The sequence below is a fragment of the Xiphias gladius genome, chromosome 18, assembly GCF_016859285.1.
Source record: "Xiphias gladius isolate SHS-SW01 ecotype Sanya breed wild chromosome 18, ASM1685928v1, whole genome shotgun sequence".
NCBI lineage: Eukaryota > Metazoa > Chordata > Actinopteri > Istiophoriformes > Xiphiidae > Xiphias > Xiphias gladius.
Window position 1 is genome coordinate 3,675,004 of NC_053417.1, and position 22,022 is coordinate 3,697,025.

Below are 22,022 nucleotides of genomic sequence, written 5' to 3' on the forward strand. Positions count from 1 at the left end.
CAATGAGACTGCTACAGGGTGAAAACAAAGAATTGTTGAGCCAGTCTGACTAGATAGTTATGTAAGTTTTTAGAGAGCGGGTTGAGGAACTGATGCAAAATTTGGGTAAATGTGAAGGGTTGGTCAAAAAAAAATCTGACAGCTTGGAACAGAACCTCGCAGCTACAGTCAATCGGTGATGGCTGTCTTTTTTTTTTTTTTACATAGTATCTTCGTCAAAACCCCTGATTTTTGCTAATTATTTCCTGCTGTCTTGTCCAGTTTTTATGAAAGAAAATTACTCACTGAAGTTTACTTTTCAATATCTTTCAGCACTAGAGAGCCCAGTCTGCTAAAATGTTACCATTTTCTTGTTGTGTCTGGCTGCCTGGTGGTTAAAAAAACCCTAGATGTATCATCCCTCATTCAGTTCCACCTGTGTTGTATGTCATTCCTCTCTCCATCTCTCATGTCTATGGCTACACTGTCAACTTCACAATCAAGGCAAAATGCCCCTGTAAAAATTAGCAAAAAGTTATTCCTATCTCGGACTTTCATGTAACTGCGGAGCCGCAACTTGTGGTCCCCCCGCCAAAAAAAACAACTCTTCTTCAGAAGTTTATGTTGCTGCTTGACCCCTTGCACTAATAAGCACCCTCTCATTTCGGTAACACGATGTCGGTGCCAGTGCTGTTTGCTAACGTTACGGCTTCTTAAAAAAGCGGCACATTTCTAGACTAAATTCATCCATGGTCCCACTGAAAGTGAGACAAGAAGCAGCGAGGAAGAAGCTGAGTGCAGAGCTGCTGATCTCAATTACTGGAAATGAAAGCCCCACAGTTGAGGCTATGTGATCATGTAATAAAAACTGACACACTACCTATCCATATGCATAAAATGACCAGCACTCTTGCAGTAGCTGTCTCGTTTTCCCCATTATCTCTCTCTTCTTTCCATTTCTACCTCCCTCCCCAAACTTCTTTTTGGCCTCTTCCGTTTCTGAACCATTGAACTACTGCGATCCGTCGGTCTTTTAGATCTCCACGTCTCCCTCTCCCATCAGGGTTGCTGGCTGTTAATCAGAGCTGCCTGGGACATCAGGCGGCTGCTGTCACGATGCCCAGCCCCAGGCTCCAGTCAGCAATATTTATCATTTATCAACAGCCTGCTCCACTCTACCACACTTCTCCAAGCTTTTAACTATCCACATCCTCAAAAACCAGGAAATTGCGAGAGCAGTTTATCAGGGCCACATTCTGGAGGAGTTCATGCATGCGATGATGTCACGATGTAAAGGCATAGTGATTTCTGACAAGTCGTCGCAGGCCTGAAGGAGGCACGAGCCGCAGCCCAGCTGTCTGAAAGCGCTGCGATTATATAACCCAAGTTCTCATCAGAAGTAGCATTAGATCCTGGGAGGGGATCTGCGCACAGAAAATAAGCACAAGAAGGAAAACTGAATGTGATCCCCAGGTGGTTTAGTACTCTTGAGTTCATATGATTAGACACATCAAACCACCTAGTATTGTGGGAAATATAGGATCCAGTATTTTTAGATATCTCCGCCTGTGCTGCATCAATTTAGAGCGTTCCATTTTTTTTGTATCAACGGCTGAAGTTCTCTATAAATAAACCACCTATATGTTTGAAATAAGTGGCTCTGAAAAGTTAAGATTCAATTCAAGAATTACGACAATAAATGTCCACTCCTGCAGCATAATCTACTTCTCTGCTATCAAACCTATCCTCCTTGTTTCCTTCTTTTGTCTTTGTGAGCAACAAACTCACAGTCACCTTTAGAACCTACAGGAGGTAAAGACTTGATACTCAAAACAGATATTTACTGGAGTATTTCTGAGATCTTCCTAGTCCTCCCTCGTATTTTCATGTTTTTGTCTAAACCTACGGTGCTATGAATGGATACATTTTTAGCGCAGGCAGCATCAGTAGCTAGCCAAAGTACCCCTTTCACACCCATTCATTTTACACTTTTATTGCGCAGTTGCTCTCTTAAAGAGGGCCCAGAGCTCTGAAACAGGGTGTGGTACTGAGAAGGTGGAGGGTGGGGTCATTACAACAGCCCACCAGACTGCAGTCTGTGGCACACAATAATCCAACTTGTGCAATTTCAGGGGAGAGACTTAATGAAAGGCCACAAGTCCGAGACTAGAGTCAGAGATTGTCTGTGTCCACATTTTGTCATCTAAATAATCTAGCAGTCGAACACGATCAAAGTAAACAAAAACCATCCAGGGGAGCTCAGTGGAGGTGCTGTGCTTCAATTATTGATGTCAAGATGAGATTTGATGGGCCAAACACCTGCCTGTGCCGAAATAGACCCGCACCAGATTTCAGATTATGAGCCGTGAATTTGGCAGCATCACTTCATACACTCCCAAAACGCCGAAGAAATCTAAGGACTGGCTGTTTGCAGCCATATATTGGAATCAGAAAGGTCTATCATCATATTTAGTCAACTTCAAAGACCAGAAAAAAAGAAACAAGGAAAAACAGTGAACAGGAACATACTTCAACATTTTTTATTAACTGTTAAGAATACACCATGGTAATGCATTTTGGATCCTCACTTGTAGACTCTTTGGGCATCCAGTGCCAGATTCAACAGCACGCTTTGTTCCCCGTCACCACTGTCGCGTTCTCCAGCCACTCTGAGTGCCGCTGTACGTTGCTCTTCATCTACCTGCGTTAGGTACAGGTCCAGAGACGAAAACCCGGCTGGTAGTCAAACTGAATATCCTGAAAAGTTAAAAGGAGCTCAACGCAGAGGGTGGAGAGCTCGTCCAGGGGACACAGACATCCTCTCTTGCTCAAACTGCGACAAACAGGAAGTCAAATAAATACACAACAGTCTCACTTTCTGTAGTGCTTCCCGCAGAGCAGCAGGACACATGTTACACGTAGCATTCCCCTGTTTACAACATTCACACTTGTGACTGGTGCCTGTATTTGCATGTGTTTAAATGTGATCCTACTTATACTGTAGTTGTAGTAGATGTGATCAGATTGCACTTAAGAGCAAAAGGATTGAATTCTGTACACAGTCGTCCAGTATTAAAAATACATTAAATTACATTTTTCCAAATAAATATTGGTCCATTTTTTATAGTATGCCAAGTACATCTTCCTGAGACACTTTCATAACCACAGACATATTTATACACCATAGATTTCTTTTTTATCCAGGAGTATACTCTTTTCAGTCTTCCTTTTACTCATCCTTTAATTTTCTCTCCATCTCACTAGAGTTAAAATAACTTTTCATGCTACACTTACTTCAACCATCCACTTATGAGATCATCCCTTATCATATGACTTGCTCCCTCATCCATGCCAAGACATACATAGTAAACTGATTTCTCTCACTGCACCAGTGCAGCGTAATCCAAGACGTGAAACCATGTTTCAGATGCAAACACGCGTCTAGACAATGTTACAGTCAGATATACAGACACCACGAACTGCAGTTGCTACCATATTTACTGTAACTGACCTGAATGTACATCTGTGCCGTGAAGTGATTACCTGTGGGGGAGTAATATGTGTGTTTCGTTGAGATGACATACCCTAAAGTAAATGTATACAAACGTTTCACTCACATGCTGACAAAAATTTGTATAATAACAGTCTGACAGCCAAAAAGTTTTTTGAAAATACAAATGTGTTTATGGAAGCTTTTTTTTGTGAAGTTTCACAGTATCAACGTGGTTCTCTTCCTGACTTGTTCACCACACTGCAGCTCTCTAGCAGTGGGTAGCCTTTTTCCAGTTTGGCTTTGTGCTGCCAAACTCTCTGCGATACATGCATACAGACACACACGCACGCACGCAAACTTACATTAAGTACCTTTACTTGAGGAACCACAATTGCAAACATCATCTGGCTTCATCCTCACCATCATCATTTATACCAGACTATTATTGCTTTTGTATACCAATATTGTTTTACAAGATCAAGTGAGAGAAAAGGGAAATGAATCGTCCATCTAGTCTTGCAGGGAGGCAGTCCTGACTTGCAGCCCAGATAAAAATTTCCAAAACAAAAGTCAGTCTTCACAGGAAACAGAAAACAACTACTGGATTATCCATAAATTTGATGTAAGGCAGCAGAAGACGAACATACGGGCTTTCACTTCTTCAGAAGTGTCTATACATACAAAAAGTACTGCTTCCCCGTTTTTTCTATCAAGTCCTTTCAAGTCCTCGTTAGTCTATACGTTAGAGACAGCGTTGTTAGCATCTCGCGCCTGACGGATGCCATATAGCCACTTGATGACTCGAGCGTTCCTCTCAATCACAGAGATGCCGTAGGGGACCCGCTCATTGGCTCTGTCGGGCCCATCCTCGTCATCCTCATCTCGTTCGTCCTCCCTTGCCCGGTCGGCCTCGTCTCCGCACTCCGAGCTGGGCGTGCTGACGCTGCGGAGCTTGGAGACGGACACAATGTCTGAGTTGGCTCTTGTGAAGCGCTCCACTCCGCCCATCCCCTCCACCTCCTCCGGGTCCAGCCCACAGTAGTTGAAGAATCGCTCCAGGTCGGCTGTTGCACGGGAGTAGCGGTCGCTCAGGTCCGATTTGGAGCGGTGCAAGGATGGGTGCTTACGGGCAGACCCCTTGGAGCTGGCGTTTGAAATACGGGTGAAAGCAGGGGAGCCTGGCGGAATCATGCCCGCTCGGACGAGCATGGGACTGGGTGGCAGGTAGGCTGGAGGGGAGGGCAGAGTTTGGGAGGGTGTGTTGAGCTGAGGGTGAGGTTGGGGTTGGTTATGAGGGGCTGGAGGCGGTGGTGGAGGTGGAACCTGGGGGTGTGCAACCTGGCCCTGGGGAGTCTGTCTGGGCCTGAGCCGAGGCTGCAGCTGGGCCCTCTGGGGCTTCCTTATCTCAGCCTGAGGCCGAACGTCCACCCTGCGCACCATCACTGAGTTAGGGGAACTGTAGGGTACTGGAACCCCAATGCGTGGTGCTCGTGCCGGGATAGGGGGTGGACGTCGGGTGAGTTCTGCTGCGGGGGTCCGGAGTTTGTTATTAAGCGGAGAGGATGTGCAGGAAGAGGTGGATGAAGAGTTGGCGGTGCCGTGATTCAAAGGTTTGAGGTTGTTGAGGAGTCGGTTGTTCCTCTCCTGTTCTGCTGACAGGCTACTGCCAATGCTCTTGGCTCCCGATGAAGGAGATGATGAGGAGGGGGAGGTGGAGGAAGACGACTGGGAACAGGGCAATGGTCCATCACATACATCATTGATTAGATTATTCAGAATATCCAAGTTAAGAGCAGGTCCTCTTTTCCCTCCTGGTCCCTCTCGCCCTCCTCCATTCTCCACGTCGGCTGGGCAGCGGGGAACTTTGCGGGCTGGAGGAGTGCTAATCTTGGACTGGAGCATCATCCCTGGAGGAACAAGGGGCTTGCGGATGATCGGTGGTTTGATAGGGGCCTGACGGGTGAGGGCCACCTGCTGGCTCTTAACGTACTTGGCCTTGTCAGCCTCCAGACGCTCTACCGCGCTCAGTTTACGGGCCCCCGGCTCAGCCTGGCGGCGGAAGTAATCTGGACCCTTGTTAAGTATCCTGAAGGGCATGGCAGAGGTGAATGGAACTCCGGCCAGACGGCCGTCTGCCGGGCGCAGTGTCTCCACCGGCATACTGGAGGAGCTGACAGAGAGAAAGAAAGATTTTCAGTCATAAGGTTTTTGAAACAGAATTATGTGCAAAGAAAGGACAAACAGTGAATGACAAAGAGCTGAGAGAAAGAATAAGTGAATGGTTTACTTCTCTGTATTTACTGTGTTAAATGTAAAGAAAAGTGTTTTATAGCTTAAATGCAAGCTTCAACAACCAGAATGTTGTGAACATGAGGTGTGGGGTAAACTGAACTGACAGAAGGAGAGGTGGGTGAGAGTGGGGCTTTAATGGTCAATGAACATCCTTTTAAAGCTCCCACATGTCCTCTCTAAGCTTAAGAAAATAGCTCTTTTGTACTCTCTCTTTTCTTCCCACTCTCCTCCCCCTCCTCCCAGCCTTGCACCCTCGCTTCCAGAGCCCCCTTTAACTTCCTTACCGGTCGCTGTGCTGCTGCTCTCACTTCTCTCCCTTTCTTCTTCCTTTTTTCTCAGTCACCCCTCTTGCTCTTTTATCCTTCCTTTTTCCCAGTCCCAGCTCAGTGTAAGGCTACTTGTGGGACAGGGTCAGTTGAGGTCAAATTCCACATCGGGCCCGGCCGGACCACCTCTATTAGCACAGCAGTGGCCCAGAAGGGTGTGAGCTGTGGATCGAGGGTCAGCGGTCAGCCACAGTGCAGCTGAGGGGAGCTCTTTATCCCAAATGCAGGTCTGGTAGATCAGCCAGCAAAGATACCAGCAACACGAAAGCCTTTATGATCCCCTTCACGATCTCTGTCCAACTCGCCTGTTCAGCTCCTGTCCGCCTGTCCAGTTGTGATCATACACAAAAAGCTGGCGTGCAACTCAGCTGGAGAGCCCAACAGTCCTGGAGAGGGTTACAAACAGATGGAAGTCCAAGTCAGATAATGGTAGAACTCTGTTTTTGCTCCGTCTCTCATTAACAAAAACATCCACACACACTGATACACACACACACTCACACACACACACACTTCTCCAGCTGACAGACAGTGACTCTCTTCAACACTGAAGTGGAGCAGACGGGACAGGCTTTAATACCACGTCTGGCTCCTCCCAGCTGGCCAATCACACGTCAAGCAAGGAGCCTCAGTGGGGCACAGGGGGCGGGACAGTAGGCGGGAGGCTTGCTCGCATTGGTCCACCTCGGAAGGGATTCTGACCAATTGGACCCCTCCCCCCTCCGAGCACAACAAAACAATGAGGCAGGGTTTTCATTCAAATGAAAATTCTTTGAAAGGGGGGGGACAACGGGCAAAACAGCTGCAATTTTTTACATTGACTTGCATCAAGCGCAGTGGGGTGCTATGAAAACATTGTGAAAAACACTGAAAGCCTACACAACTGTTCCTCTTGTTTAGCTCTTTGTAATCATCACAGTGTGGATAGTGTGAACAACAAAGACAAAGTAAACAATAGAGGATTATCTTATTCCCAGTCTAATTCTGCTTAAATTTGTGCTTGTAGTGCAATGGACTAGTGTAATGATTGCAGTTTTCAAAAACTGCCCAAATGAATGCAACTTTACTTTAGAGACAAAGAAAAGTGAACGACGACAGTGAAAGTTTTTCCCCGTTTCTACAACTTAGCACCAACTTACTCTCTCAGTTTTAGAAGTTCAAAGCATGCTGACGCACACTATGTTCAGCTATTTTCCCCTCTTTCTCCAAGCTCTAATTCCCAGAAAAACAATCCTCTCTATCCCTCCAAATTCACTCCACTCCTTATCGTTTACAACGTTACACTCCGGGGTTACATCACACCCAGTCAGTGGACCCGTTTCTCTCCCTCCTCCTCCTCCTCCTCCTCCTAACCTCCACCTCTAACATATTTATCCACACATTTTTAATTAGTCTTTTTATAGCAGTCTTCCTTTCCTGTCTCCCTAAACATGTGACCCTGTTTCCCCCACATCTCCTCCTCTCACTCTCATCTCTGAACAGCAGATCAGCAGCAGACAGAGAGCAAAAGCAACCATGACAGCTTACTCTTGGACACACAAACACACACACACAAAAACACACACACACACACACACACACAAAACACACACACACACACACACACACACACACACACACACACACACACACACACACACTTGCTTTCAGGTACATCAAGAGCTTGAAAACTCAGAGTATGCACACATAGTCACACACTTTACTTTCATCTTAAAAGTGTAACAAACCAAAGAAGTAGTTTAAAATAGTCCATCTTAAATTAAACACATTTGCATGACAGAAAATAATGACTCACAAACCTTGTGCGACCAAAAGGCAAATCCCAAGGGAGTGCATTGAGGTGATAGAGCAAAAAATACTATTACGGAAACACTGAACGCTCAAGAAAGAGAATGCTCTAAGTGAGAAGAAAATTTCACATCTTATGGCAAGAAAAGGAGGGATTGTTTAGTTAGTTCCAGTTAGAGAAGACAGAAACTCTCTAGATTAGACGCAAAGGAGATGATGATGACGACATCATCTCAGTTGAGACTTTTGAGCCATTCAGAAGGGCTTAATGATCTGATGATGATGAGGGAGACACACATGCCTGTCTTCAAATCGTTGAGCTTTAATTAGTTAAAAGAGTACTCCACTGGTTTACCATTGCACTTCTATAACACTGTCAGACTCATGATGGACAGACAAAAAGATAGAAATTGATGCACAGAACCAGATATATCTTTCTCTTCCTCGTCACAACCTGGCGGCTAAATTACCCAAAATGCAACACAACTGCTGACAGTTCTGACAGAGATTTGAGTTTGTTATGCCACTTATCTCATGAGGAGCCGTTTACAGAAGTGTGGTAAACTCACTTCTTTTCTATCTCCACACTAATTCTGGAGCCACAAAAGGCTTTAAACAAAGTTTTTTCACATGCAGTAGTACTCCCCAACACATGGAAACAGATTTATACTGAAAAACCACAGTACAGTAAATAACAACAATAACATAACGCAGTAAAAACTCGAGACAACCACTGACACTTTACTCATGCAGTATCCAGCCCAGAGAATATTTGAATACAGGCAAAATATATCCATGAAAAAAGTAGAATCTTAATTTTTAAGCAATACATCTCTATTTGTGTTTCCATTTTTTATGATAAAGTACATTTGGGTGATCTTTCTCATTACAAAATACTCAAATGCTTTCCTTGAAAATCTCCTTAAGAGAGCAACTACTTAGGAAACAGAAAGAAAAGCCTTCACTAACACGTTGGAACATCAGCGAAAAAGGCCTTCTGCCTAGCCACTCACCCACTGAAAACACCAGCTTCAGTGCAATAGCTAAAGGTAATTATAGAAATGGTTGTATAGTGTATGTGTCCATTCATAGAAGCTCATCCTAAAAGAAAGACTTTACCAGAAGTAGGCAAACGCCTGGTCACATAAACCTCAGCTACCTCAGGTTTAGTATGCTGGCCTTGTCATTACTCTTACACAGGCCTCTCCTTGAAAAAAGAAAACAGAAAAAAAACACACACACACACACACACACACACACACACACACACACACACACACACACACACACACACACACACACACACACACACACACACACACACACACACACACACACACCCTTTTAGTCCAAATTTAGAGCCTTTTCATGTCCACCAAAAGACCAAAGTCTTTAAGAATAGCCAATGGCTGGACAAATACTTTAACAGAGGACCCAATTCAATGCATAATGGCCTAAAAAGTGTACACATACTAACTTGTCCCCCTTTCTGCCGTTTCAATAACATATCATAATGTCATTTAAAAGAATCCATCTCTGCTAATGTACAACAGCTCTATGACACACAATTTACTATAGTGGATAAATCACATAAACACAAAGGGGAAGCTATTGTTTAGGGAATCATGGGTTATCTCCTCAGCTCAACACTGTAAAACACAAGGTGTTAACAACCACACAAGAGCTGCGTTCATGCAAACACACACACAAAGATCCCTGTCACACCCATGTAAACCCATTTCAGCTGATAACTAGAATCCCATAATCCACTCACTATTCAGTCTATTTGTTACCATACTGACCCCAACAGTTTAGCCATGGATACTGTGTGAGATGGAGTAATGGAGAAAGAGTTTGAACTACTAACAATAATTACTGTCAATGCAAGGGTCAAATAATCTAGAGAAAATTGACTTAAAAAGGTCAAAAGCTGCTAAATGAATTCACACTCCATAGAGATCGGATTTGGAAGTATCTAAATGAAAAAACAGTTACGTTCCTTCTTTGAAGTTCGGCATTGAGAAGAGCCAACTGTATGCAAATATTGTTGGCTTGGATAGTCCCCAATCCTAAATACAGCAGTAATTGTCATATATTTCCTCACTGTACACCATCAGGCAGCTAAAAGCACTGTCTGCTGTCTGCTAGTGTGTGCAAAAACAGTGCCGTTATACCTCTAGCTGCCACAGAACAAGGTGCAAATTGATCAAGCATGGGTCCTGAATTTCTGTGTGTGCATGCGTGCATGTGTGTGTGTGTGAGTGAGTGAGTAATAACTTCCTTGGAAAAAAAACATCCCTCAGCCTGTTCGTCTTGTTTTTCTGACTTTCCATCTTTTATTTTCCCTTCATGTTCTGCCGTTACACAAACAGCTGATGTGTCCAAAAACGACGAGTGCACCACAGGCACTGACCACAGCGATAGACCGAGGAATTATATTTCTATGCCACGATGGAAACTTGCTTGGTTAAATTATCACAAAAGTATGCTAACCGCTGTGTTGTTATGGATCTGACTGCTTTTACATTCAGCTTTCCAACCACCATTTTAGTGGGTAATGATATGGCTTTATGATGTCTGCTTTGTGTTTGAGAGGGTTTCATAGTGGCTGAGCGAGTGAATATTAGCCAGATACGGAAAGAATACAGGGAAAGGTAGAAGTGTGTATGTTTTCATCCAGAGTTCTATGACCAGAAATGCCGGAACATGTGGCAGGGGAAGCTCTGGCTGAAAGGAAGAGATGACTAGCACCTTACCACAACTGACTGACTATGGTCATCCACCACCCAGCCTGCATATCACTAATTAAAGGGAGAGCCCAACACTGGGAGCCCTTTGACTCGCCAATGTTTTCTAGAACTTAGTAGCTGAGTGACTGAATAAATAGCAAACATCAGCACGTGAGGAAGTGGATTTCAGGAGGAGAGGAAAAAGGAAGGAGAAACACAGGCCATATCAGATAGTTTTTACACTTCCCTTCCTAGAAAATGTGCTGAAATATGACAAAAAAAAAAAAAAAAAAAAAGGAAGGTGCAGCTCTCTGAGGGTCCAAACATTGTGTCACGGGAAAAAGGTGCGTTTATGTGTGTGTGTGTGTTCTCTGACGCCAGCTGGCTTGTCCTATCGCAGTGGCCTTGGTCCCAGCGGACATTGACCCCAGACTGTATAGAAAACAAGAGAGACCCCACCTAAAAAGATGTCAACAGAAATCCCCTCCTGGTCAATGTGAAACTCAAAAAATAAATAAATAAATAAACTAAATGAATGAAAAATGTATAGATAAAATGGTTTCACTTAACTTTTATCATTTAACTTTTAACACTTTAACTGATCTTGGGCCTTTTTCTGGGCTCTCTTTGTTTGCCCAAATAGCTGCTTGTTTCATCAGGCAGAAACAGGTTCTGAAGATTCTGAACTGTTTTGGGGGATGGGTGTTGCATTGTTCAGGGACAGGTGACAATTGTCTTTTAATGTGAGGATGTAAGTGCTCTGAAGAGATGCATGTATTCCTTTTGGTATGATAAGTAAAGAGCATAATGAGCTAGCCAGAGAGTGTTGTTAAGCGACACACAAATGAGTACAGCTTTCAAAAGAATGGAATATCTATAACCACCAATAAAACGAAAATTGAGATTGGCATGTACCTCAAGATGGGTCCAATGCAAATGCCTGGACTCCGTATGTATTGGGAGACAGACATGCGGTACACCTCGTATCTGATGCGATGTCATGCAACAGATTCCAGTCTCTGTTGAAATCATTACAATTGTAAATAACTTTACAATGTCAGAGACGTAAAAGAAAGGCAAACTCTGGAAACTCCATGGCTTGATTCATTCAGAGAGAAATGCCTATATTATACTGTATATATACACATGACTTTTCATTAAAAAATATGACTTGTGAGATTATTTTTCATGATGTACAGTATACCGTTATGGGGCTACATAAGCAATCGACCCTGCAAATGAACCGTTAGTTGTTCTGTACATTTGTTCAGACAATGTGAGTACAATACAGAAATTCTGCTAACATATAGGACCAATGTTGCATAATTTCCCTAAAAAAATACTAAAACATAAATAAAATTGAACCCTTCAGTTTCTGGATCAGAGGCCTCCAACAACAAAATCTGAAAGGTGAAAAAATATTTTTGCTAATTTTTTAGCAAAATATATATATATGGGGTTCAAATGGTTAAAAACAATCTCTCTAACTGGAGGTGATTCAGTATTTTGCTCTGGGGCAATGTACAGTTAGATGCTAGAAGATAATATTCAAATCCTTCCATCTCTTCATCATAAACAGTCTTTGGAAGAGTCACCCTCACCCCAAGCAGAGAGAGAGAGAGGAGGGGGTAGTTTTTGGCAAGTTAGCCAGCAGTGATTTCTCAGGGTTCGTCACCCACTGCAGGACGAGTAGGAAGCAGTGACGCATTTCACAACAGGAAATGTTTGAGAAAGACAGAAAAAGGTCAACTGTGGTACTGGCTGTCCAATCAGTCCAATCTAGTCCAATCTAGTGTTGTTACCTTTGTTAAGCAGTAACCACTGCTTAAAAAAAGGTAACAACACTAGAAAAAAAAAAAGAGAGAGAGAAAGGCTCTTAAGCACAGCCTGTCAAGTCCTACCTGCCCTATCAACCTCTTTTTTAAAAAGGCGGAGAAGCTTGGCCCCGATAATGACTGTGACTACACACCCAAGTCTTTTGAGAATGTTTACAGAAGTAAATGTTTTTCTTTTATGTTAATAGTTTATATTTTTATCTGTGCTACCTTTAATACACAATAATAACAGTAAACAACAGAAAAGATAAACATCAAAGTTAATTCCTGACCTAGGAAACAGCACTTTGACAAAACAATCCAAACCAAAGGTAAATTTCAACAGTAATTTTAATATATATCTGATACACGCAGATTTACTGTTTATATCTAGCTTCTTTCCACAGATATCCTAACTGGACACGATGTGGAGGAGCAAGCGAGTGAACATCAGATTGTTTCAGTGTTTCCCAATGAAGATTTCCTAACCTGCTCTGTGTGTCAGTGAAAAGGCTGAACGATGTGAACGATGGAAAAAAAAAAACACTCGCCCTGGCTCTATTTCTGCGAAAGTTTTGCGCACTTGCCCCACCTCCAATCTATTTTCAGATCATGTTTTAGATTGAAATCTGTGAATTTAAACCTGACTAGTAGCTAGCTGCTAGCTAGATTATAAAATAAATCTCTTATTCTGACAGTAGTCTTACTGACAGTAACTGAAAGTTAATGATTATCACTCTTTATTACTGCCTACCTAATGAGCCTATATAAAATATAACGGTGTACAAATCAAACAAAAATTATCATTCTATCTGAGGAAATTATTAAAACATAATCATTTCAGGGGGAGAAATCACAAGCGGCACAAAAACACATTTCATCCCCTCCTCTTGCATCCCCTCATCACGCTACATCTCTCATAGTCTATCCGGACATTTTTTCGTTCATTCCGCTAGAGTTCACTTCCCCACTGTATGTTAGGAAGAGGTGCAAGTCTTATTCCTGAGATAAAAATGGCCACTTTAGTCTTAATCATATTTAGTCAACCTCATCCTTTTTATTTTTAGTCAATTTTTAGATGACTGAAACTCTGGACATTTTAGTCTTATGTTAGTCAAAGAAAAACAAACATTTTAGTCTAGTTTTAGTCAAGACCAAGAATGGGCATTTTGGTCAAACTTCAGCAAACTGTTTTCAAATAAGCTTTAATCCAACTGATTTTAACTTTTTGATTGTGATCAAAAAAAACATTGTACAACAGCCCCTGCAATAAATCCCACTCTTATAATGTTCCGTTTTGTCAGGACTGTGCCACAAAGGTGTTGATTTTATTCTGTAATTTTTTAGGCCTTAGCGGTAGTAATGTACTAGACTGTGTTATACAGTAAGTGTTAACAATAGGTTGTACAATACCTTTTTAAATACATTTGTAAAGAACATATTTCTTACCTCTTTGCACAAAAAGCAACCTAAGTACTAGACACCTAACTACTGCCCAACAGACTTTATTCAAGCCCAAAACAATCTTCTACATTATATGCTGCGCATTTTAATAACCAGTGGAGGTCGCAAATAAACCATTTAGCTGGACGGACTCATTCAAATTCGACAAGACCTGAAATGTGCATGGTAATTAAGGTCTGTGTGCTTTAACATGGATAGCATCTTTAATACATCAAAACAAAAAAACTTGTCTTACGACAAATGTTGGCCAACGTAGCTGACTGGGCTACTGACTTTCAGTGAGCGAATCCCCATCTGCAAGGAATGCAGCAATGTCATTTTGTTGTGAGATGCTAATAGATAATGTTACAACACTGCCTTTAGTAGTTGTCTCTAAAAGTAAATTACCGTTATTAACATCTCAACGTTAGGTCACCCCAATTTCTGTGTGGTGCTTCTTAAGGTGTCACTTCAGGTTAGTGGTTTTCTTCCCAGTGATTTTGTAGCCGCAGTACTTCTCTCCTGACAATACCACACATTCACTTTTTCTCTCTGCGGCATTATATTTGAAGTGGACCCAGATGTCAAACCGTTTTGTTGCCGTCATGTTCTTTTCCTGTCACTGTGTGTTATCCGATCTGCTAGAGCCATAGTGTCTAAGTGCATAGCTAAGTCCAGTCTAGCTCTGTTGCAGTGCGTTCATGGGTGCGCTGCTGGTGAGCAGAATAAGCAGAAAGATGATTTGAGCTCGCAGGAAGAGAAAATGTGCAGTGCTGCCATTCAAAGGAGGACATTTAGATTATGTCAGTGTTCGAAAAAATGCTCCGTGTAATTACGTCTACTCTCTTTTTGTCAATGAAAATACAGAAAGATTTTGCTAAAGTTTTTATTTTTTAAACTACATTTTAGTCTCGTCTTTTTTCTTCAATGATATTACATGTTGATATAGTCAGTGTTTAATGACATCGGTGCCATCTCGACATCGTCTCGTCTTAGTCATGGAAAAAAGGTCATTGACTAATATATTTAGTCATAGTTGCTACCATGGTTTAAAAATGATGTCTGCTTTGTTCTCATTACCACTTTACCTAGACGGAAAACATCAAGTCTAGAAAAGATGTCAAGGGTCCAGAGACAGCAATGTAATCATAACATCTTTACAATATTCCTGGAGTGAGGAACTGTGAAACAGTGGATATTAAAGAGACAGGACAGGAAGTAACAGGGGAAGCACTGAAGGACCTTTATGTAACATTTCCATAGCCTGACCAACTCTCGTCTTGGTTGCCGCTTGAAAGCTGAAGGCTTAATTGACTCAGTTAAGCATCTTCCCAGTATCTTCTGGTTGAATAATAGTCTAACCTCGAGACAAATTGGTTTTTACCCAGGTTGTGGCCTGTCAGGTTATGTGCATACAAAACAACCTCCAGCCCATCACCCCACTAGGATATCCAAGCTTCAGTTTTTATGTCAATAAAAAGCTTAAAAGAAGGGTTAAAAGGTTATCAGCCACTCCCCCTCAGGGCTGATTTAGGGAGCTCCAAAGACTGCTAATGAAAACAGAGTGGCAAGCACCAGAGCACCAGACTTCACAGGGTTCAACCCTTAACGCCTTTGCTTCATCACACAGTGCTTTGCAGTTATCAGTTCTGGCCACGCTGCTCATTCCTACAGAAAACAGCTTTTGGCCGGGTGGAGAACTCGACTGACATGCATGACTGAAGTGTCTGGACTAGAGGGTTATGCAACCATTATATGCACTAGGGTCTAGTCGACTGCAAAAACAACCATTGAACCATAAGCAGACAGTTATTATAGTATCTAGCTCCATCTTTGTATGCCACCCCCCACTCTCTCCAACTATTGCTCTACCCCTTAAACCCCCACCTCCTACTCTGCCCATCACTGTCTGCGTCTGTGACCCCAGGAAACACACACATCCACACACAATTACACCCGAGGGTGGGATGGGGAGGGGTCCAATGAAATCCTGTCTCATATGCATATGTGTAGCTGTGCATCCATGAATGTCAGCATCCTCATTTTCTCTGTGCTTGTTTATGTCATGACGAGAGTTTTGACTGAGTAGGTAATGGAGAGCAGAGTAGTGGAGAACAGGTGGCTGAGTCTTCGCTTTAGGAAAACTAAGCCTAGCAGCGAAGACAAACATTATAACATTTGCTTATGTCAGCCAAATAGAAAAAAAAGGATTATATGCATTTGCAACATAAACGAGAATAGCAAAATACAAAAATGTGTCACATTTAAACCCATTCATCTCTAAAGTTTTAAATGGTGTGAGATATATGCACAACATGTTCTCAGACTGACATTCAAAAACACTAACTAAAGAAAGTATATCATATTGTGTCATAAAATTAGCATCTCACGGTCACTGGATAAGTCATTGATAGACAGCCTTCCCGCGCTCTGTAGTTATATGTACATCCTTTAGTGTGTTCCTTTTGCAAAACCCAGTGGAAAGCATTTAAAATGTATTTAATTTTTCGGGATGGTTTCTCTTCCAAATTAAATTAACATTCTTGAAGATTATTACACTATAAGAATTATACCTTTTATGGTACATTGTGAAGAACAGAACAACTTTTATTTGCGGAAAAAGATTGTGTTTTATTTCATGTATAATAATTCTACGATGTTGGATGACTATTTTTTTTCCCTGTACTAGATAACTAGCATGCAGGATTACAACCCCTCAGATTTACATTGCTTGTAGAGATTCTGGCATTGCTGAGCCTCTAAGGGGTGAAATAACTCTAGTCCAGCAAAGAATTTCTGCTGTTTGTGGAAACTGCTATGATACACCCCTAACCGATCCGCAGATCTGGATTTTGGAAAATCAGTGTATGTTTAAATGTGTTTGGACCAGTGGTTGGAGGCAATTCCTCTTATCTCACTTAGCTGGAGTTAATCTGTTAGCTAATACACCACACACATACCTGGGGATATATGGGCACATACGGACACAAGTGTGCTTATACATACTAATTCAATTACATGCCAACTGCATACTAAAAGACACACAACTGCATGAAGCACACACCTCAACAGTCAAATGCACACGTACACACAACTCTATGCTGCAACAGAGGAGCCTGAAGGCAAACAATAATGTGTCGAGATAGAGGATGACCCCCACCCCCCTCCAATGTGGTAATGAACATAATCCAGAGAAATTCAGGCGTGGACGCAATCACATACTGCTGTCCTAACGACAGACCCACAAACACACACACAAACACACACGCACGGACGCACACACAAACACAAATCCACACACACGCACACACGAACACACACCCACACACAGTTTGGGGGGAAAGCGGTCACTGTGGAGTCGTCTCAATGGCTAGGCCTCACTGTCGGTTTGGAAACAGGGAGTTTTTTTACTCACACATGCACGCAGGCACACGCTCGCACACACACACACACACACACACACACACACACACACACACACACACACACACACACAAAGCACTGGTTACACTCAGAAGTACAAACACAGTCACACATAGGACTCATTCTTCAACTGTTAACCCTTTATAATCCTTGATCACCTCTCCACTGACAAAGGTGTGCTGAAAGTTTAAAACATGAAAAAGTGAGTTTCTGTTTGTTTTAGCCCACAGTCTGATGCGATATGCCCTCAATATGTCTCTCTCTCCCATACACATACAGGCTTAAAAACACCATAAGTGGTTCATCAAACTTTAGCCCCTTTCATACTGGGCAAAAACCCACTAACACCCACTAATATCTGGATTTTGTCTTCAGTGGCAAAGGGTACAATCGGCATTCATTCCCAGGTCAAATGACTGCAGTAGTCACGGGTATTCATCGGCTCCAGCTCCAATTGGCAGTGATGGAAACATGACACCCCGGGGACATGCTCATTTTTGCTCCTTTTCTGGCACAATATTATGATGCGCGTCAAAGTTCTGAACGTTAGCTTGTTAAAAGCCAGGAACTTTTATTGTTTTTTAGCAGTCTATGGGAACAACATGCAATGGTGATTTTGTTCTTCATATGCAACACTGTAAGATGCAACATGACAGCAAGGTTAGAGTAAGTAACCGCCATAACACAGTCACGCTGCTTTCTACTGTTTACTAAACCTGTTTTATGGCACGTTTGTGACATCGAATGTGACACCAGAAAAAAAAACAAAAAGCAAACTCATCTAACTCGTCACTTGCCTTTTTTTTTTTTTTTAGTGTTTTTTACGCGAAAATACACAGATACGCACAAATTTTGGTGTAAAAAAGATATTTTTTAGATCTTTGACCCTTAGCAGCACAGTCTATGAGATAATCTGAAGACATGATAACGGTCTGAAACACTTTCCTTTTCTGCTGGATATAGAACATCCGCATCAGACATGTTAGAAGTACAAAACGTGCACTATGCCTGCCTGCCACACAGCTTCTCACCCTGTTACAGCTGAGAGGGCTTTGAGAATGAAAATAGTCCTGGACCAGAGCTGCCAAATGTTATAATCAAGACCAGTATTTTTAGATTTGGCATTCCATCTCAAGGACAAGGAAGCACAGGCAGGGACACAGAAAGAGACAATAGCTGCCTTTCTTATAATGGAGGTTTTCAGTTGCTCTGTATGGTGTCTACAAGTGTCATAGTAAAGACTTAATGCTCTTCGTCCTGCTAACCTTCTATGTTTTAGATATTAGGAGCGACAAATGATTGAATGTCTTCACATAAAAGGCAGTAAAAAAAAAAAATCATTAAAGACATATTGAAAAAAATAATCAAGTGAAAACATCACTCTCAAATGTAAAGTTTGCTGTCAATACCTGCTAGAGCAAGGAGCCCTCGCACCTTTTAACTACACAGAGACAACCTCATGTCTACACACTGCAGGCACACTGATCTTCTCAAACAGGACAGAAGGTAAAGTTTACTTACATGATGTGTACAGGCAGTAAGATCCTATAACTGGGTCTCTGGAATACAGGAGTTGCGAGTTGCACTGAAAGAAGAAGGTAGGAGCTCTAAGTCTGCACAGCTGCCTTCAGCTGGTACAAGCGCCAATGTGCCGGTATGTGTGCGGTATTTTCCTGTGTGTGAGAGAGCCAAATAAACACTAACCTGAGCGTCTCTCTGCTCCTTAGGCTAATACGTTCTCCTCCTTCTCCTCCCACTGCTGAGAAGGACTCCACCCCCTCTGTCTAGAAGCAGGAAGAGAATTGGGAGAGCAGGAAGCAAGAGCTTTTTCTTGTAATCACATGATCTGGCTGAATCTCTCATTACTCTGTCTTTCTTTTGAAGTGCCTTTCCACTACCTATGGCAGTGGTACCAGTAATGCAGGAAATGGAAACAATGGTTCTTTTTTCTTTTTTTTTTTTTTTTAAAACATGCTGATGTAGTGGTACATGAAAAGTGTGTAAAGTAGTAAAGTATCACCAGTGATCATCATAACGAAGACAATCACCATAGACACATATCAGAGATTAACTTTCAATTAAACACTGTGAACAGTACTTCGAAGACTTTTTTTCTGTTGATTATACATGTTTTCATATTAGGTACGATTGCTTTGTACTATGCCTGAGTATGATTGCCCCCCACTCCACCACTCAACTTTCGTATTAGTAATGTTGTTCTGTAGCCAAGTACACTTGCGTATCTAAATACTCACATACAGTAAGCAACGGTAAACTATGATGTACTACAATGATTAGTCGTTTAAGTTGAGCAACAGAAAATTAATTGACACATTGAAGAATTGACTATATGATTAAAATATTATTCAACTAAAAATACCAATCCCTCACTCCAGCTTCTGCATGAGTATTTGCAGCTTTTCTTTGTTTTCACTCATAGTAGTAGTAATAGTAAATAGTAATATAGTAAATCTTAATATCTTTAGGTTTTAGACTGTTGGTCAGACAAAACAAGCAATTTGAAGATGTCATCTTGGGCTTTAGAAAACTGTACAGGCATTTCTTACTGTGTTGTGACATTTTATGGACTAGGTTAACGATTAATCAAAAAAAAAAAAAAAAAAACTGGCAGATTAATCGATTAAAATAATAATCGTTAGTTACAGCCCACATATTGCCTTATAAAACACTAGAGGAGTACTGTATATACACAGTAGAGAAAGAAGTTAATGAAACATTAATGTCTGACTTGTGGTTTTATTCTTTACTACACCCCTGGCAGCATCCAAATTAAACACTGATGGTTTTCTACAAACTACAGATATATAGTATAAGGTCATGTTCAGGGAGTCAACAGCACTGTGCCAAAAAAAAAAAAAAAAAAATTCATTTCAATGGGACCTCTGCATTGTCATAATGAGAGTGCCTGACAAAAAAGGTGATACTGGCTCCACTTTTGCCCATAATGTTGTGCAACATCATCCGGCAAGGTGCTGTGTTTGTAACATGAATGCCATATTTCTACTGTTTACCTCACGATTTTCGCAATAAAAGATAAAATCAGTGTGATACCTTTCCAAAGTAGAAAAAAAACAGTACAATCCTGTTTCATAGAATTATAAACAGTGATGTAGTATTTTGGCATCTAATAAACGTTCAAACTCATGGACAAACTGGACTGCTTGTATCATATTTCATTGCCTCAGCTAAAGTGAAACAACAACCCTTACCAACAGAGCCCATTGCATTTTTTTATGCAATGCTGTTTTCTGCCTGAACTACTTACTCAGAACTGCTTGTCAGACGGTCGAATAGTTTCAGAAAATGCCCTCCCCTACACGTTTCGAAAATTGGAATTGGGGGGAATGTTTCCCACAGATTTCTATAACTTTCTGAGAACAACAATCCCAACATGTAAACATGTTGTTTGAGCTGTAAACGGAATGATATGACTGCACTTTGATGAAACACAGCAATGCTGGTGTTGATATTGACATTTGCTATTAAAGTTCTAAAAATCTGCATTTCATCGGTTCAAAAATGGCTCAACAAATGTATATTATATATAAAATAAAGAATGTTGTTGAAGAATGGGGGCCCACCTCCCCCAGCACCATCCTTGATTGGGAGCCTGTGAAACTGTGCTCTTTTTCAAATATAAACTGAATGAGGCTCATCATTCACAGGAGTTTAAGCTATTTTTTGCGAACCCTCTACATTGTATTTTTTACTTTTGGGGCAATGGTTTGGACTTTTGTTTTTGAAGGCTGTAGAGGCACCAGCGGACAGTATTCTTTCCCTTCAGACCCTCATACTCTCGGCAGCAGGTTCCTCAATAGCAAACACTGCTATGTACATCTTCAATCTGCATTTTTCACGAGTGTGTTTCTAAATACAGGCTTGGCTCGGAGAGGCATGAATTGATACGGCTTGGGACCAGCAAGGTCCTCCGCCATACTAATGTCCGCTTCAGGGGAACGTGGAATGGGAAAAGGCCTCTACCTCAAAAGAGCCCTGTAGCATAGGTGCCTTGCGATTCTGTGTAGCTCTCCATTCTTCTCTGGCTTGGGGAATGTCACTGATCAACTCCTGCCTCATACATCCACAACCCCCCCCGACCCGTACGGAAATGTTTAAAAAGTCTAACCTTAAAAGACTGCTGTTATATGTTTTTACAGAAATGTGGGAGCTTATTCAAACATGAGACTTACATGTAAAATTAACATTGTTTATGTAACTGCAGTGCATGTCTGAAAGGAGCAAATAATTTAGAAACTTTATCTTTGTACAGTTTAAAACCGTTTGACACTACTTCTTATGAATAATACTAGACATATTACCTTAGAAAACATTAATGGCAACATTAGCAAGTGGATAAATGCTGATAATTGACTGAGTTTAGCCAGGTTTACTCTCTACTAAAAGACTCAATCAGTGAAAGCACTCCATTCCTATCAGTAGATTATTTCACTTCCTGCACACCGTGGCTGAGCTCCCCTCCCTCCTTACAGTCTGAACACACACAGCGGTGCTTATTTGAAGGAGTCAGCAGGGCGGAGTGCACCAGACACACACACACACACACCCCCTAAAACACATGTATACAAACTAACACACAGAATTAGGAACCCACACCCACAGTCTAAAGACAAACACACACATGCAGTGTTCAGTCATTCTCCAGAGGCAGTAGCAGGGAGCGGGCTTCCACTCAGACTCCTCACTGTAGAGGAAA

The 22,022-nt window shown here is 41.9% G+C and overlaps 1 protein-coding gene across 4 annotated transcripts in view; it reads right to left on the reverse strand.

Moving 5' to 3' along the window:
• Window positions 1-2,523: 2,523 nt before the first annotated feature.
• Window positions 2,524-22,022, reverse strand: part of wu:fa11c10 (protein FAM110A) — a 28,776-nt gene continuing 9,277 nt past the window's right edge. For 2 of the 4 annotated variants that reach the window (XM_040153647.1, XM_040153645.1), the window contains exons 3-6: window positions 18,992-19,071; window positions 18,809-18,872; window positions 6,049-6,476; window positions 2,524-5,642 (exon numbers count right to left, since the gene is read on the reverse strand). In XM_040153647.1, coding sequence (XP_040009581.1) covers window positions 4,208-5,632 — 1,425 coding nt within the window. In that variant the 5' untranslated portion in view covers window positions 5,633-5,642; window positions 6,049-6,476; window positions 18,809-18,872; window positions 18,992-19,071 and the 3' untranslated portion in view covers window positions 2,524-4,207. The remainder of the gene's footprint in view (window positions 5,643-6,048; window positions 6,477-18,808; window positions 18,873-18,991; window positions 19,072-22,022) is intronic. The other 2 variants (XM_040153649.1, XM_040153648.1) reach the window with 1 other exon arrangement.